The sequence below is a fragment of the Rhinolophus sinicus genome, chromosome 15 (genome assembly GCF_057876585.1).
Source record: "Rhinolophus sinicus isolate RSI-liver-muscle chromosome 15, RSI-T2T, whole genome shotgun sequence".
In the NCBI taxonomy this organism is placed as follows: Eukaryota; Metazoa; Chordata; class Mammalia; order Chiroptera; family Rhinolophidae; genus Rhinolophus; species Rhinolophus sinicus.
This window is the reverse complement of record NC_142515.1, coordinates 94,542,346-94,558,077: the sequence shown is the minus strand read 5'-3', so window position 1 is coordinate 94,558,077 and position 15,732 is coordinate 94,542,346. Positions and strand designations below refer to the sequence as shown.

General features: G+C 47.6%; 1 protein-coding gene across 1 annotated transcript in view; it reads left to right on the top strand.

The window, feature by feature from the left end:
- Window positions 1–8,114: 8,114 nt before the first annotated feature.
- The window catches only part of OLFM2 (olfactomedin 2), a 56,617-nt gene continuing 48,999 nt past the window's right edge, over window positions 8,115–15,732 (top strand). The window contains exon 1 of the mRNA XM_019745024.3: window positions 8,115–8,316. Coding sequence (XP_019600583.2) covers window positions 8,251–8,316 — 66 coding nt within the window. The 5' untranslated portion in view covers window positions 8,115–8,250. The remainder of the gene's footprint in view (window positions 8,317–15,732) is intronic.

The following is a 15,732-nucleotide window of genomic DNA, read 5'->3' as shown; positions in this document are numbered from 1 at the left end:
GATGAGTGTAGAGCATTAAAAAACATTTTTTTTAATTGTGATAAAATATACATCAGATGAAATTTACCATTTAATTATTTTTAAGTGTCCAGTTCAGAGACATTAAGTACAGTCACATGATTGTGCAGCCGCCCCCCCCAAACAGCTCCAGAACTTTTTCGTCTTTCCCAACTGAAACTCTGTCCCCATTAACACTCACTCTCTATTTTTTTCCTTTCTCTCAAGTGTGGGAACTTCTACTCTCAGAAGATTTCTCCATGTTTACGGCACACAAGGGCCTGTATCCATGGATGACACACAACATGATTTGGCAAGTTTTTTAACTATAACTGGTACAATATTGAGTGTTCTTTTGCAAGTTGCTTTGTCACTCAATGGGCCTGGGCGGGGGGGGGCCGGGGGGGGCGGGGAAGGAAGGGGCTGATGGGGGGGGGAGGGAGGGTGGTGGTGGTTTGTATCTGCATGTAGACACAAGTATTTCTAGTCCTGTCTTTTTAAATGCTTACTTCTGCATAGCTATCCATTCTCTCACTCCCGTTTTCCTCCTGGTAACGCACTCCAGCTTGTCTTTTGTGCACATGGGTGAATGTGTGTGGGGTGTACAATATATAAGAATGAAAACTCTGGGTTACGGGAAGCGTCATCTTCCGCTGTCCTGAGTACGATCTTCATGCTGGTTGCCCAAACCTCAGTGTGTCCCTTTCCTCTGATCACTCTCCCAAGGTTCCCTTTTGACCCCATGATAGAATCCAGTTCTTGTACCTGGCAGCTCTGGCCTCACTTGTCACCATACTTCGCCAGGAGACCTAGCCTCCTGCACCTTGTGGTCTTGGGGACTTTGTCTCTGCTCTTCTGTCTACCATGCCCTACCAGCTCTTACTCATCTCTTAGGTTTCAGCTCTGGTGTCACTCCCTGTCCCTGACCCCCCCAGACTAGATCAGGGGCCCCCAACCATGCTCAGAACCCTGCCCATTTGTGCATGTGCCATACTCTTAACTTTCAATGACTTGAGGACAGAAGCTGCCTTGTTCATTGCCACAAATACAATGCAGGCCAGGCCTGGATTGGTACCTGGTCTCTATTTTGTGGATGAATGGAGGAGTCGCTGCATCAACCTGGAGGCTGGGGCAGAGGCGGCACAGAGACCTGGGCTCCCATCCCAGCCCACCACTTCCTGGCTGTGTGACGTTAGGCAAGTGGCTTAACCTCTCTGAGCCCTTCACTTTCCTCTCCTGTGAAACCCTTCCCAGGGCTTTTGCAGGGTTTAAAATGAGCCCCAACCAGGCCTGGCTCAGGGTAGACCACTCAGGGTAGGAGCTGCTGTGGTCCTGATCCAAGTTCCGGCCCTGTAACCTCAGACTAGGGCCTTGCTCCTTCCTGGCTTGGCAGGGCTGGAAGCAGTGCTAGGTCTCCTTGTCCCGCCAGCTCATCCCACAATTCCCAGGCCTAGGTAATGGGAACCACATGTGCTGGACATCTGCCCAGACCCGTCCTTCTCCCCTCCTCCTCCCCCCGAGAGGCTCCCTGAGTCACCCTGTTCACCGCCGGCCACCCCCCGCCAGTCTCACAGACTCATTCCCACGCCTCCTGGGCCTGGGGTTCACATGTCAGAGGGTGTCTGTGTCTGTGTTGTGTCATGCGTTCCTGTGGGTCTCTATGTGTATGTGAACTGTCTTTACTGTGTGTTTATGTGTGTGATTGTGTCTGAATTGTGTGTCTATGGGTGTGTTTTGTACAAAGTATGTGCCTCTGTTGTGTATCTGTGTGTGTTAGCATATAAACTGCCTGTTTTGTGTGACTATCTCTGGGTCTGTGCATGTGATAATGTGTTAATTACACGTTTGTTTATGACTCTCCATGTACGAGGTCTGACAATTAAGTTCGTGAACTTGTTGCAACCATGTTGCTAACCTTTTTGATACCAGAGGGATTATTCATTATGAATTTGTACCAACTGGACAAACAGTTAACCAAGTTTACTATTTGGAAGTGCTGAAAAGGCTGCGTGAAAAAGTTAGATGACCTGAACTTTTTGCCAACAATTCATGGCTCTTGCATCACGACAATGCACCAGCTCACAAGGCACTGTCTGGGAGGGAGTTTTTAGCCAGTAAACAAATAACTGTATTGGAACACCCTCCCTACTCACCTGATCTGGCCCCCAATGACTTCTTTCTTTACCCGAAGATAAAGGAAATATTGAAAGGAAGACATTTTGATGACATTCAGGACATCAAGGGTAATACGATGATAGTTCTGATGGCCATTCTAGAAAACAAGTTTCAAAACTGCTTTGAAGGGTGGACTAGGCGCTGGCATCGGTGCATAGCTTCCCAAGGGGAGTGCTTCGAAGATGACTATAGTGATATTCAGCAATGAGGTATATAGCGCTTTTTCTAGGATGAGTTTGAGAACTTAATTTTCAGACCTCGTATGTGAATTGCATGCTTGTGTTGTGTGTGTAACTATATTGTGGGTTTATGGGTGTGTTGATGTGTGAACTCCATGTTTATACTGGAGATCTCTGTGTGTGAGCTGTGTGCCTAGATTGTGGTGTTTGTGTATTTTTTGTGTTGGGGGGTGGTTTGTGTGTTTGTTGTGTCACTGTATTTGTGAGTGCTGGTTCTTGCATGACTGTGGCTGGTTCATGTCTGATACTCTTCTACCGTCTGATGGTGGGCGTATGTTTCTGTGGGTCCCCTGTGCCTGGGCTGTGTTTCTGTCTGTGCGTTGCCTGTGGTTGTGTGTGCTGGTTCTGGGTGGGCGTGACATTGTGCCTGGACCATGTGTCCAGGATGGCGGCCCTGGGTGACTGTGTGCCCATGTCCCTGGGTGACTGTGTGCCCATGTCCCTGGGTGACTGTGTGCTCATGTCCTTGGGTGACTGTCAATTCACAGTTTGCCTAGGCAACTGGGGGACACATTCCCATCCTCACAGCTGGATCATTCAGCGTGTGCATGTGTGTGAGAGAGATGTCTGGAGGGGAGGAAGTCCCAGTGGTGGCAGCAGTTTCACAGTGAGTGAGAAATGCCCAAGAGAAGGAAAGAATGGGGCCGAATGGTGCAGACAGTATGTGGGGACCTCCAAGATTTGAGGGTTGAACCAAGGCTTCCCTCAGGAGCCTGTTCCTGGACATGGAAAGGGGACTGCGCTCCATTCTGTGTGAGCACCTGGAAGGCCCTGGAATGAATGATGTCGGGGGCTGGGGAAGCGTGAAGGTGGTGCTCAGCTCCCCTGGCCAGCCCTTCTCGATGCCTCGGGAACACCAAAGGGTCTGGCCCAGGTATTCCCCTGCAACCATAGCACAAAGAGCCTTGCATCTGGAGTAAGTTACTTAACCTCTTTGAGCCTCGAACTTTCTGTGCTTAAATTAGGGATAATAATTCCTACATTACAGGGTCATTGTAACAATTTAAGGAAATAATGCATGGAGAGGACTTAGCCTGGTGTTGAGTTCTTAATGGAAGCTTGATGAGTGGGGATGGTTGTCATTAAAGAGCTGTAGCGCTCAGTAGGTCATCACCCATAGCTTGGGGTATTAGAGCTTCGTGAATGATGAAGTTCTCTCCAGACAGGTAAGCGGAATGAACATTCCAAGCACATGCCAATCAGGAAACAAGCACCTAAACCAGCGAAATTGGTGCTTAGAAAACTGTTAGAAGGCTGGCAGATGGGCTGTAGGCTAAGCTTGTAGGATGGCTTGCTACAGAACAGCACTTCTGAATTGGCCGCCCCAGGACCTTCTGCCTCTATTTTCCCAGGAAGGTGGGGAATCACCCAATGGGAACCACGGACTTCAAGAATACATCACCATCATGGATAAGCAAAACGTGGTCCATCCTCACAATGGAATATTATTCAGCCATGAAAAGGAAGGACATTCTGACACCTGCTACATCATGGGTGAACCTCCAGAACATTATTCTCAGTAAAAGAAGTTAGACACAAAAAGTTGTATGATTCCACTTATATGAAGTATCTAGAATAGGCAAATTCTTAGAGACAGAACGTAGATTAGAGGTTCCAGGGGCTGGGGGTGGGAAGAATGGGGAGTTATTGCTTAATAATTATGGAGTTTCTGTTTGGGGAAGTGAGGAAGTCTGGAAATAAATAATGTTGATCATTACATAACACTACAGAAGTAATTAATACCACTGAACTGTACACTTAAAATGATTAAAGTTGCAAATTTTATGTTATATATATATATTTTACTACAACTTAAAAAATGAATAACATAATATACCAAAAACTATGAAACCGTTTTAAAAGGTGAATTGTATGGTATGTGAGTTATATCTCAATAAAACAATATATATATACATATAGTTTTTTTGAAAGAATTCAAGAGCGGGACAGATGCAGGAAAGCGAACATGATTTATTGAAAATGAAAGTTCACACTTGAGAAGAACGTGTGGGCAAACTCAAAGAACAAGTTGCCTCAATAAAACCATTTTCAAAAAACACAATATATCACCATAGTTGCAATTTAGAGATTTAGAAGTCAACGTCATTGTCACTTGCAACTGCCTCTCAACAAAAGCTGGTGACACTGGTGACTGGAGACAGTGACATCTGTGCAGGAAAACCTACTGTCTCCACAATGTGCTTGCTAGATGCCACTGCAGTGCAGCAGAAAGATGACCTCCACCCACGTCTCAAGCTGCCACTTGATAGAACCTAATTGGCATATAGAAGTTTAGCTGCAAGAGAATCTCGAAAACATAGTTTTTAGGTTTGCAGCCTCGGCAGTATAAGATTACACACTAGGAGATTGGAATGATGCTTCAACACCTATTATCTTTTGGTTTTGCTTCCACAGCATTCTTTCCCTTTTTCAATGGTAAAAGTTCCACATCTGCCTCTCTTCCCTTTATTTTCTAGTCAATGTACATTGGATGAAGCTAACTGCACTCTCTGACTCCAGGGGCACGATCTACAAGCAAGGTCTGGCCAAACCATTGCTCTGAAGCCATGGTTGGCTCAGGCATGGGCACATGACTTGGGATGAACCAATGAGAATCATTATTTATTATTATGCAAACTCTCTCTTTTTGCTGAAGTTGTTGAGCTTGGAAGATATGTTTCTAGGAACCATCTTTGTCACCTCTTGGCTAAAAGAGAATGCCTTGTAGAGAAGAGCAGAGATGAGAAATGGAGAGAGACAGAGTCCTGATGACATAACAGAACCCCTGGATCCAGCCTTGCTTGAATTCCATTACCCCTGGATTTTTTTTTTTTTATGTGAGATATTCTTTTTTGCTTAAGATAGTTCAAGGTGCCTTTCTGCCACTTTCTACCAAACGAGCCCTGAATAAAATATAGAGGGATCAGCAAGAGCAAAGGCATGTGTAGACATGCGTGGTGTAGATTTATTCACTCCTTACATTTTTCTTGATCATTTTTTCTGTGTCAGGCCCTCTGCAGGGTATGGGAAAACAAAGGCCTGGACTGTGTCCTCCTCTGGCTGGACACAGGAAGGGGTCACAGAAGAGTAGAGGCAATGGCTGCCCAAGCACCAATTAGGAAAAGCTAACAGGCAGGTGGACAGAGCTGGTGAGGATGCAGTACCACTTTACCCTGTACATTGTGGAGAGCAGACATTGCCCAGTGCCAGACCCTGAGCCACCGGGACTATCCGTTTTGCTGCACAAGGTCCTTGAGAAACTGGTCTCTCTTCAATGATGGTTCACAATTCTGACCACTACACTAAGCACAGAGGAAGGAGACAGCATGCTCATCATAGCATTGACCGTGGTGCTGACCCTGAAGTGGACAACAGTACACCCAGGACACTGAGTCTGACCAAGTATGACCTGATTGTAATTTTGACCATAGCATGGCCAGGTCCCTGTCCCAAGCAAGGTCAGAACAATGACCACAGCATAACTGGGACAGTGATTGTGACTCTGAGCGCAACACTGCCAGGAAACTGACCATCACACTGACCACAACACAACCATCAGTGCCCAGTGGAGACCACAGTGCTGGAGAACTAGCATGCTGTGGGCAGCACAGATTGTAGTTCCGCAGGACGCTGACTGCAGCATGATCAGAACACTGACGTTGCCACTCACCACAGCTGTGGTCCTGACCACAGCACGGAGTGTATTGGCCGCGGTCCAGTCAGAGGAACAAAGCTCGCACCAGGTAGTTCAACGGCAAAAATTTAGTATGAGGGTTTAATCACAGAGGTGTTAAAGTTTAAGAGCAAATGGGAGAAGATGAATCTACTTGGAGTAGTAAGCTCCAATTTCCCAAGGGCTGAAGCAGCAAAGGGAGGAGGTGGTTACAAGAGTCCAGGGGCTGCAGCCACCTGCCAGCGGCTGAATCATGTTGGAGACTTCCCAGTGGGGTTGAGAGCACAGAGGAGGTACAATAGCCACTGCCAGAGACACCCAAAGTGGAGAGAGAGGGAGAAATACTCTGGCTTCTTTCCTCCCGCCTGCTAATTTTCCTCCAGGTCTCCCACTGGCTGGGCCTAGCTAGATTCAAGGAAGCCTGGGAAATATAGTTTGTAGGGGGTCAAGGGAACCTGGGAAATGTAGTTTTTGGAAAACATCTCCCCTGATACAGAGAAAGCAGCTTGGGAATAGACCAAGGGCATGTTGACCAATGCTAACCATACAACATGGGCCATAGCTTGACCATGACAATGACCAGAGCCCAAGGAGGACACTGTTCACAGTCCTGAAACACGGCACTAACAAGGACACGACTCTGCAGGAAAGGGACAAGCAGGGCCTTCCCCCACCCCAGTGTTGCCACAGCACACTATTAGTCAAGGGCTTACTGGTTGCACCAACCAACATCCCTCTCCTACCCCACACCTCCTGCAGGCTTGGCCTGAGAAGTCAGCAAAGACCGGATTCCAATTAGGAAGAGGAGGTAGAGGGACACACGAGATGCCTTCCCTGGCTCTGATTCTGTTTTGCGTCCTCTGTCTCATGGCCAGTGTTCTCAACACCATGCTTCATCGTAGTAATGCCCTCTGGGGACTGAGTACTGACTAGGTGCTCTATTTACCGGTAAGTCATAGACGTCTCCCAACAATTCTGAGGAAACAGGTCTCCTGAGAGAAAGCTCTTTGCCTAAGTTCACATGGCTAAAAAGTGACAGAACCAGGGTTGAACCCAGATTCTACTGGACACCAAGGTTTTTCTCCTTGCTTTGACAAAACCATCCAGAACGTGTTATCTGCCTGGCACACATTGGGGTCAAAAAAGTTCCAGGTCTCCCCCATATTTTATGGCTGATTCCTCTACAACTTGATTTGCTTGCTGCCCCCTAAAAAAATGCATAGAAGGGCTTGGAAAGGGAAATTGCGTGGGGTGACCGATGAGGATGGGGGAGATGCAGAGAAAGGCTGGAAGCTGAAGGACGCCCTTCACAGGCATTTGCGTGGAGGCAGTGTTAATATTTTGATTCTCTCAGGATCTGGTCTCTCATCTTGGGCTATTGAAACGGGAGCAAGAGAGTGTCCCAGGAGGAGGAGGGGATAGGAGAAGAGTCTTTGAGCAGGAGGGCCCTTGGGAAACGGGGTGGTGGGGGTGGGGTGGTGGTGAAAACAAGATGCCCTCTTTGGTGGCCAAGCCCACCGGGCTGGCCATGCCCATCGGCCTCTGGTCTGTCTCCTTGCCTCTGTTTCTTGCCTCTCACTCCCAGTCTTCATCTCTGCCCCACGCCCCTTGTTCCAGCAGTGATCTCCAACCTCCAATTTCACAGGCTCTGCCTCAGTTTCTCTCTTGATTCTTGAGTTCGTTAAGGAGGGAACCTGTCAATTTCTCTTCTTTGCTACCAGGCTTTCCTCCTACTTCCCCTGACCCTTGATTCCCCCTCTCACCCCCATTTTCAAAGTGGGAAATGTCCAGGGAGGGTAAAATTTACATGTGATGGAACCCCACCCCCATCTCCGTGACCCGCCTCCATAATGTCCTGGGGGGCTGCCGGGTCCTGCCCCCTGCTACCCCGTTCATCGCCGGCTCCTCCACTTCCCTGCCTCCAGACCCCGCTGGGTCTGCGCCCCAAGACGAGCTGGGGGTGGGGCAGGGGGCGGAGCCCGCAACAAAGACTTCGAGCGAGAAAGGGGGCGGGGGCGGGGCGAAATCTCGGCCGCCGGCGAGGCGGGGGAGGCGGCGGCTGAGGGTCGCCCGGCCGGGCGGGCGGGGTCGCGCCTGGTGGCGGTCCCCGCTCCGAGGCGCCACTGGGGCTGGCGGGGGGACCGGACGCTGGGCTGGGGGCGCGTCATGTGGCGGCTCACGGTCCCGCCGCTGCTGCTGCTGCTGCTGCTGTGTTCAGGCCTCACCGGACAGGTAGGGGCCCGGCGGGCAGGTGCGGGCACAGGGGGCTCCAGGAAGGGAGCGGAGCTGAGTGGGTTCCCGCAGAAACGAGGTTTGGGGCTCCACGAACCCCTTCGGGGCTGCGAGGGGCGGAGGTCGCAGCGGGGGAGGGGCTGGAACGTCCACTCTGGCTTTGGGAAAAAAGAAGGGGGGCTTCAAATTCAGCCTCAGGCTGGGATGGTTTGGGGGACACTGTGACCCCAGCTTCGGGGTTCTCAACTCCTCGGTGACCCGGAGCCCCAACACCCGCCATCTAGCTGGAGCTGAGTGGGGCTTGGGGGCAACTTCTGGGGGCTTTTGGGTGTGTTTAACCTTCAGTTCCCCCATTATGGCTGGAGATACCCAGTCTCTGAAGCCCCCCACGCCTCGCCTGCACCCCCAGTGTGGAGAAGGGGGCGGGACTCACGTGTGAGTGACTGACGGGGACATGTGTGAGGTGCCGAGGGGTGCTGGGTAAACGTGTGTCTTTGTGTCATGGCTGGGTGTGCCTGAGAGTTTGTGTGTGTGGCTGTGCTGGTGTGTGTCCAACTGTGCGTGAGTTGGGTGTGATCACGGAAGGTGTTTGTACGTGAGGGTCTGTGACAGTGAGAGGCTGTGACTGGGAGTTGTGTGTCTGTGTGTGACCGGTGATGTGACAGCAAGTGAGGACTGTTAGTCCTGGCGGTATTTGGGCCGCCATAGCTGTGTGTAAAGGACTGTGTGTGGCAGTGTCCCCCTGACAGTCCATCTGCCTGGGTGTTGTACAAATTTGTGACTGTGTGAAACCTTTGAGGTGACAGTGCTGTTCTGTGCCTTTGAATAAATTACTTAAAAGGGGGTATGAAGGGCAGGGGCTGTGTATGCAAAACACATCCATGCATTTGTGTGTGTGTGTGTGTGTGTGTGTGTGTGTGTTTTGGTGGTGCCTGGAACACTCGATTCATGCTTTCACAGAAGCAGGTCTCCCTCTCCATGTTACCCTATCTCTTGGGCAGGCTTGGGGGGACTTGCAAAATATTGGGGTCCAAGCTTTCTTTAGCTATTGGGAAACCTCTTTCTTCCTCTATTTTGGGGCTGGGAGCACCCTCAAGTTCTCAGATCTATAGGAGCTCAGAGGGAAGCTGGAAACGAAAAAAATAAAATAATGATACCCACAGCTAGCATTTATTAAGTGCTTATATGCTGGGCACTGTGTCAAGCACATAGCATGAACTAAGGCATTTAATCCTCCCAGCACTGCACTTGTGGATGCTATTATTACCCTCATGTAACAGATGGAGAAACTGAGGCACAGAAAAATTAAGTCACTTGCTCAAGCTCAGACTGCTCGGGAGTGGCAGAACTATCAGCAGGATTCAATAGAAGCAGTCTGGTTTTTGAGCCCACATGTCAAACCTCTTGTAAAATAATCCACTCCATGGGTGTGGACAGTGCCTGTGTAGACACTAGGAGTGGTTTTTAGGTAGAACTGAGGAAAAAACGTCCTGGTAGCTTCTCTTTCCTGGTCAAAAGAAGAATGGAATCTGACCCTTGTACCTAACCCAAAGGGGGCTTTGGGAGGGACGGAAGTCAGACTCTAGATAGATTTCCAGGCCACAAGAAGAGGTTGTGGAGTCCCCCTCCTCACGCCTCTGTTTCCCCATCTCGGGACCCAGATACTGGGTGGGATAGGATGTGAGCTCAGCACCTGGAATCAGGCTGCACACAGTAAGTGCTCAACTGATATATGAGCCAGAGAGAAGTAAAGAGAGACGACTGAAAGACAAAGGCACATACTTGAGAATTTGCTGATAAAAAATGAACCAGGAATGAGGTTGAATTTGGTTTTTCCAAGGACTCTTGGAACCACCACTTGGGGATTCTCCCCCACCCCTGCTAGCCGCTAGGGGAACTCCAGCCAAGATTGACTAGAGGTGCGCAGGGAGGGAGTTGCTTGGGGGCGGGCTAACGTGAGGTTTCATGGGGGTGGGGCTAAACAGGGCTGCTTGGGGGGGGACTAAACTGGGGTCTGTAGAGGCGGGGTTAAATGGCGGATGGGGCGGAGCTCAACTGGGGTAATCGGTTGGGGCGGGGCTGGTGAGGGCTATAGTGCCACGGGCACAGTCACTACAGTGTCGAAACTGACCTCAGCCCCTAGTATGCCCACTAGCCTGACGCCCCAGGAAAGGAAGTGGCCTGAAAAATGGATGCTCTGCACCCTGTCTGCCCCCTCCATCGCTTCCCAGAGCCCCCTCCTCAGTCCCTGCTGGGCTCTGGGCTCCAGCAGGGGTCCTTTTGAGAAAGCATTCATTCGTCTATTCAATCAACAGATATGATTAAGCACTGGGGCGCAGCCATGAATCAAGTCACCAAATCCTTGCTCTCCTGGAGCTGACCTTCTGGCAGGAGAGACAGACAAAAACAGAATAAATACATAATACAATGTCAACAACTAAATAAATGTATAATACAGTGCAGGTGTCATGAAGGATAAATAGGGGCAGGGGGATGGAGTGATGGTGGTGGAGTGGGGGCTCTTTTAGCAAGTGTGGTCAGGGGCAGTGTCTCTAAGGAGGTGGTATTTGAGGGGACACCTTAAGGAGGTGAGAGAAGGAACCTTCTGGGTATCCAGGTGAAGAGCATTCAAGGCAGGGGAGCAGCGAGTGCAAAGGTCCTGAGAGGGGAACAATCTTGGTGAGTTTGCCAAGGCTGGGTGTGACTGAGTATATTTGTGGCTGACTCCTTTGAGTATATTTGTGGCTGACTCCTTTGGCTGACACATCTGATTCCCAGGGTCTATTGCCGGTTACTTGGTGACTCCAGCACGGAGGCTGGTATAGCTGGAGAGGAGTGAGGGGAAGGGAAGCTGTGGGCAGATGAGACCAGGGAAGTCAGGAGGGGCCAGATCACATGGGAACTTGTGGGCTGTGGGCAGGAGTCTGGAATTGATCCTGGGAGCGGAGGAGTAGCACCTGTCAGAGGAGTCCTCCATCTATTCATGGTCTGCCCATGTTTTGGGTGTGGCCCAAAACACACCGCTAGCTTTCTGGAGCTACCAGAAAGCTTACCCTGTAGGAAAGATGCCCCCTTACTGACAACTGGGAAGTCCTCCCTAAGATCTAGCTACATCTTTCGCACTGTCTGGGTTTGGGGTCACCTCTTTCCTGGGGTCCCCACAGGATGGGACAGGAGAAGAAGTTCAGTTTGCAATGGATGCCTCAGGGCCTCTGCCTGAGACATTGTTCCCCCAGGTAGCTACCTGACTCCCTCTCTCTCCTTTTGCTTAAATGTCACCCCCTCCCAGAGGCCCACCTTGAACATCAATCTAAAATAATCCCCCCACTGCCATTCTTTGAGCTCTTGCTCTGTGTTATTTTTTCCTTCAGAGCCTTTGTCACTACCTTTCCATGATTTGTTTATTCATTCACAGGTGCTCAACAAATATGTGTTGAATGAATGGATGGATGAATCCCTCTCCTCCTCCCATGGAGTCTTTTCTTTCTCAAACCGTGGGAGTATTGTGCCACGAGAGGGTAGGGAGGAAACAATTTTCCCCTTGCACCATCCCATTTCTATTTCAAGTCAGCCTCTGTTCCTGGGTATGATGCATCAGGAAAACCCTTTTACATCTGTGCCTAAAATTCCACATTATAGGGAACCGTTATTTGGGGAAGTCGCTGTTTTCTCGGGCTCCTTTAGATAATGTAAATGTCCCAGGTGGAGGGAAGTAAAGAGAAATCTTAAGGACTCCCAGACAATTGAATTGGACATTTTCTTCCTACGGAAGAGCGGGGTTGGGCTGGGCCGGAGATGAAGGAGTTGGGGCGACACCTAGTGGTGGAATGAAGTTTGAGACTGGCGAAGGTGTGTGGGCGTGTGCGTGTGCGTGTGTGTTTAAATACTTGAAGGTCTTTTTAAAATTAACCATCTTAATCCAATTTAAGTGTATAATTCAGTGGTATTAAATACATCCACACTGTTGTGCAGCCATCACCACCCTCCATCTTCACAACTCTTATCATCTTCCCAAACTAGAATTCTGTTCCTGTTAAACACCAATTCCCCATTCCTCTCTTCCCCAGCCCCTGGCAAATGTTTTACTTTCTGTCTCTATGAATCTGATTTCTCTAGGGACTGCATATAAGTGAAACCATACAGTATTTGTCTTTTTGTAACTACATTACTTCACTTAGCATGATGTCCTCCAGGTTCACCCATTGTTGTGGCTTGTGTCAGAATTTCATTCCATTTTTGGGCTGAATAATATTCCACTGTATGGCTACCCCACATTTTGTTTATCCAGTCATCCTTTGATAGACACCTGAGTTGCTTCCACCTTTTGGCTATTGTGAATAATGCTGCTATGAACATGGGAGTACAAATATCTTTCAAGACCCTTCTCCTAACTCTTTTGGATATATACCCAGAAGTGGGACTACTGGCTTATATGGTAATGATACATTTAATTTTTTGAGGAACTTGTGTACTGTTTTCCATAATGGCTGCACCATTTTTTATTCCCACCGACAGTGCACAGGGGTTCCAATTTCTCCACATACTCACTAACATTTGTTATTATCTGACTTTTGATTCTAGCCCATCCTGATGGGTATGAGGTGATCTCTCATTGTGGCTTTGATTTGCATTTCATTAAGGGTTAGTGATGTAGAGCATCTTTTCATCTGTTTACTGGTCATTTGTGTATCTTCTTTGAAGAAATGTCTAGTAAAGTCCTTCGTCTATTTTTAAATTGGGTTGTTTGGGTTTTGTTGTTGTTTAAATAGGTTTTAAAGCCAGGAATGAGACTTGGTTGGATTTGTGTGTGGGACAGATCCTCCGGCTATAACATGGAAGACAGACTGGAGTGGGAAGAGTAAAGGCACAAAGACAGAATTATTTTAGGATCTGATAAAGCCTGAGGCAGATTAGTGGCAGCCAGAAGCATAACAAGACTAACATTTGGGGGGGGTGGAGGGAGGATACTTCTCATTGTCTGGTGTCTGAAGTCCTTATCAAGGCCCACTGTCTCCTTCCCAACTTCCTCCTGGAATTCTGAACTAGGCAGGAAAGCAGAGATATGATAGGAGAAAAGAGAAAAAACAGCTCTTCCAAGGTGGGCAGGGTGGGGCAGGGAGGGGAAGGAGATATAATTCAACACCATTTTCCAAAACTTGCTGTAACTAGGAAAAAAAACCTCAAACCAGGCACAGGCGAGAAAGCTCACAGCATTTGTATTCTGAGGGATGCAAAGCTGTGTGTGTGTAGACATGAATTCATGCCTTTTTTATGTGTGAATGAGAGGCCGAGAGGGCCCAACTAACAGAGGCGACTTGGCTTATTGCAAAGGACACTTAGTTTTGCTTGGTTTGTGTTTTCTAGCTTTTCGACTGGAAAGTTCAATCATTTTTACCTGCTGCCCATCAGAGGTGGAACTTACACTTTATGCTTGATACCTTAATTCATAATTTTGTGTAAATTTTCTAATTAACATAAAATCTAGCTACAGAGACATGCACAAAATGTAAACGTGCAGCTTGATAAATTGTCTTGAAGTGACATAGTGTTACCAGCACCAGGTCAAGACACAGAACTTTACAAAAATCCAGAGATCCCCTCATGCTCCTTTCAGGCGCCACCCACCCTCCCAAAGTAACTGCTAAGCTGGCATCTCTCACCATGCACTGGTTTGGCCCCCTTTTTAACTTAATGAAGTTATGATGTATGTAGTTTTTGGTGCCTGGCTTCTTTTGCTCAACATAATGTTTGTAAGATTCCTCCGTATTATTATTTTGTGATAGATTGCATGTTTTATCTCTTGATGATGTTCCAGTGTGTGAATGAATATACCATGACGTATCCATTCTATTGTTTCTAGACATTTGGGTTGGTGAAGTTTGTGGCTGACACAAGCAGTGCTGAGACAGACACTCTGACACATGTAGTGAATGTGTAGTGAATGTGTTGTGCCCAACAGACATACAAACAAACATTATTCGCAGTAGTTATGTTCTACAAAGACCCCCGCGGACACTGAATTAGTGAATACTGAATCATTGCAGGGTTACATTCCTGTAAGCCTCTGGTGACAGCGTTTTTGTGGGCCAAATAAGATGCAACCTTGTTTTATATGTTTCTGTTTAAAAACACCGTGTTTAATATATAGTGTTGGTCCATTAGCTTGAACTCATGGCCAAAGAAAGACGCCATATACCTGAATGAAGTTTATCAACCAGAAGTATTTTCTCCTGAAGGCACATCACAGCCTTCTTGTGATTAGAATCACTAGACAGCACTTCAGTGCTATGCGTGGGGGCCACTTAAAATAGAGAAATCACCAATAAAAAGCAGGAAAATGTGAAACCTTTGGCACTAACTAGACTGAAAAAGACACGCTCACAGTGAGGAGAAACGAGAGCAGAGCGTGGCCATGGTGGACCTCCGCTGGGAACCTATGTGTGGGGGAACCAAAATTTTTGCCACTCTGCACATGTCGACAAATGACCACCACAACCCTGCGAGTATCGATTTGGGGGTTACAAATAAGTTGTAATGAGTAGGCAAGGTTGCTACTATGGAATCTGCGGATAATGAGACTCAACTATATATACCTGGGAGTAGAATGGCTCAGTCGTAGCGGGGGGCTGTATTGAGCTTTAGGAGATGCTGCCAAACAGCCTTCCAAAGTTCCAGGAACTCTTCAAAGAGTTTACCGGTTTGCTCTTCCACCAGTAGTGCCTGAGGATTCCGGTGGCTCCACGCCGTCCTCGACCCTGGTATTGGCTTTTCATTTTAGACATTCCAATAGGTGTGTAGTGATATCACCTTATGGGTTGAATTTACATTTCCTGATGACTAATAGTGCTAAATACTTTTTCACAGGTTTATTGACCGCTCAGGTATTTCCATTTGTGAAATGCCTGTTCAGGTCTTTTGCCCATTTCTCTATTAGGCTGTCTGCATTTTTCTTATTGATTTGTAGAAATAAGTGTGTGCACATAACCAGATTTTATATCTCTAGCTATACATATTTTATATACATAGAAAATCAGGATATGAGTTCTTTATTGGACATAAGGATTGCAAATATCTTCTCTTACTCTGTGGCTTGTCTTTTCGTTCTCTTAATGGTGTCTTTGATCAATAAGCAATTTTTAAATTTTAATGTAGTTCAAATAATTTTTTCCTTCAAGTTTAGTGCTTATTACTGTCCTGTTTTAGTGATCCCTGTCTACTGCAGAGTAATGAAAATATTCTTCTACATTTTCTTCTAAAAGCTTTATTGTTTACCTTTCATGTTTAGATGTGTTAATACAATTTACCTGGAATTGATTTTTGTATATGACGTGAGGTAGGGATCAACATTTATTCTTTCCCCTATGAATAGATCTGATCGACCCAGTGCCATATAGCCTATCTGGGATAGAATCCTTG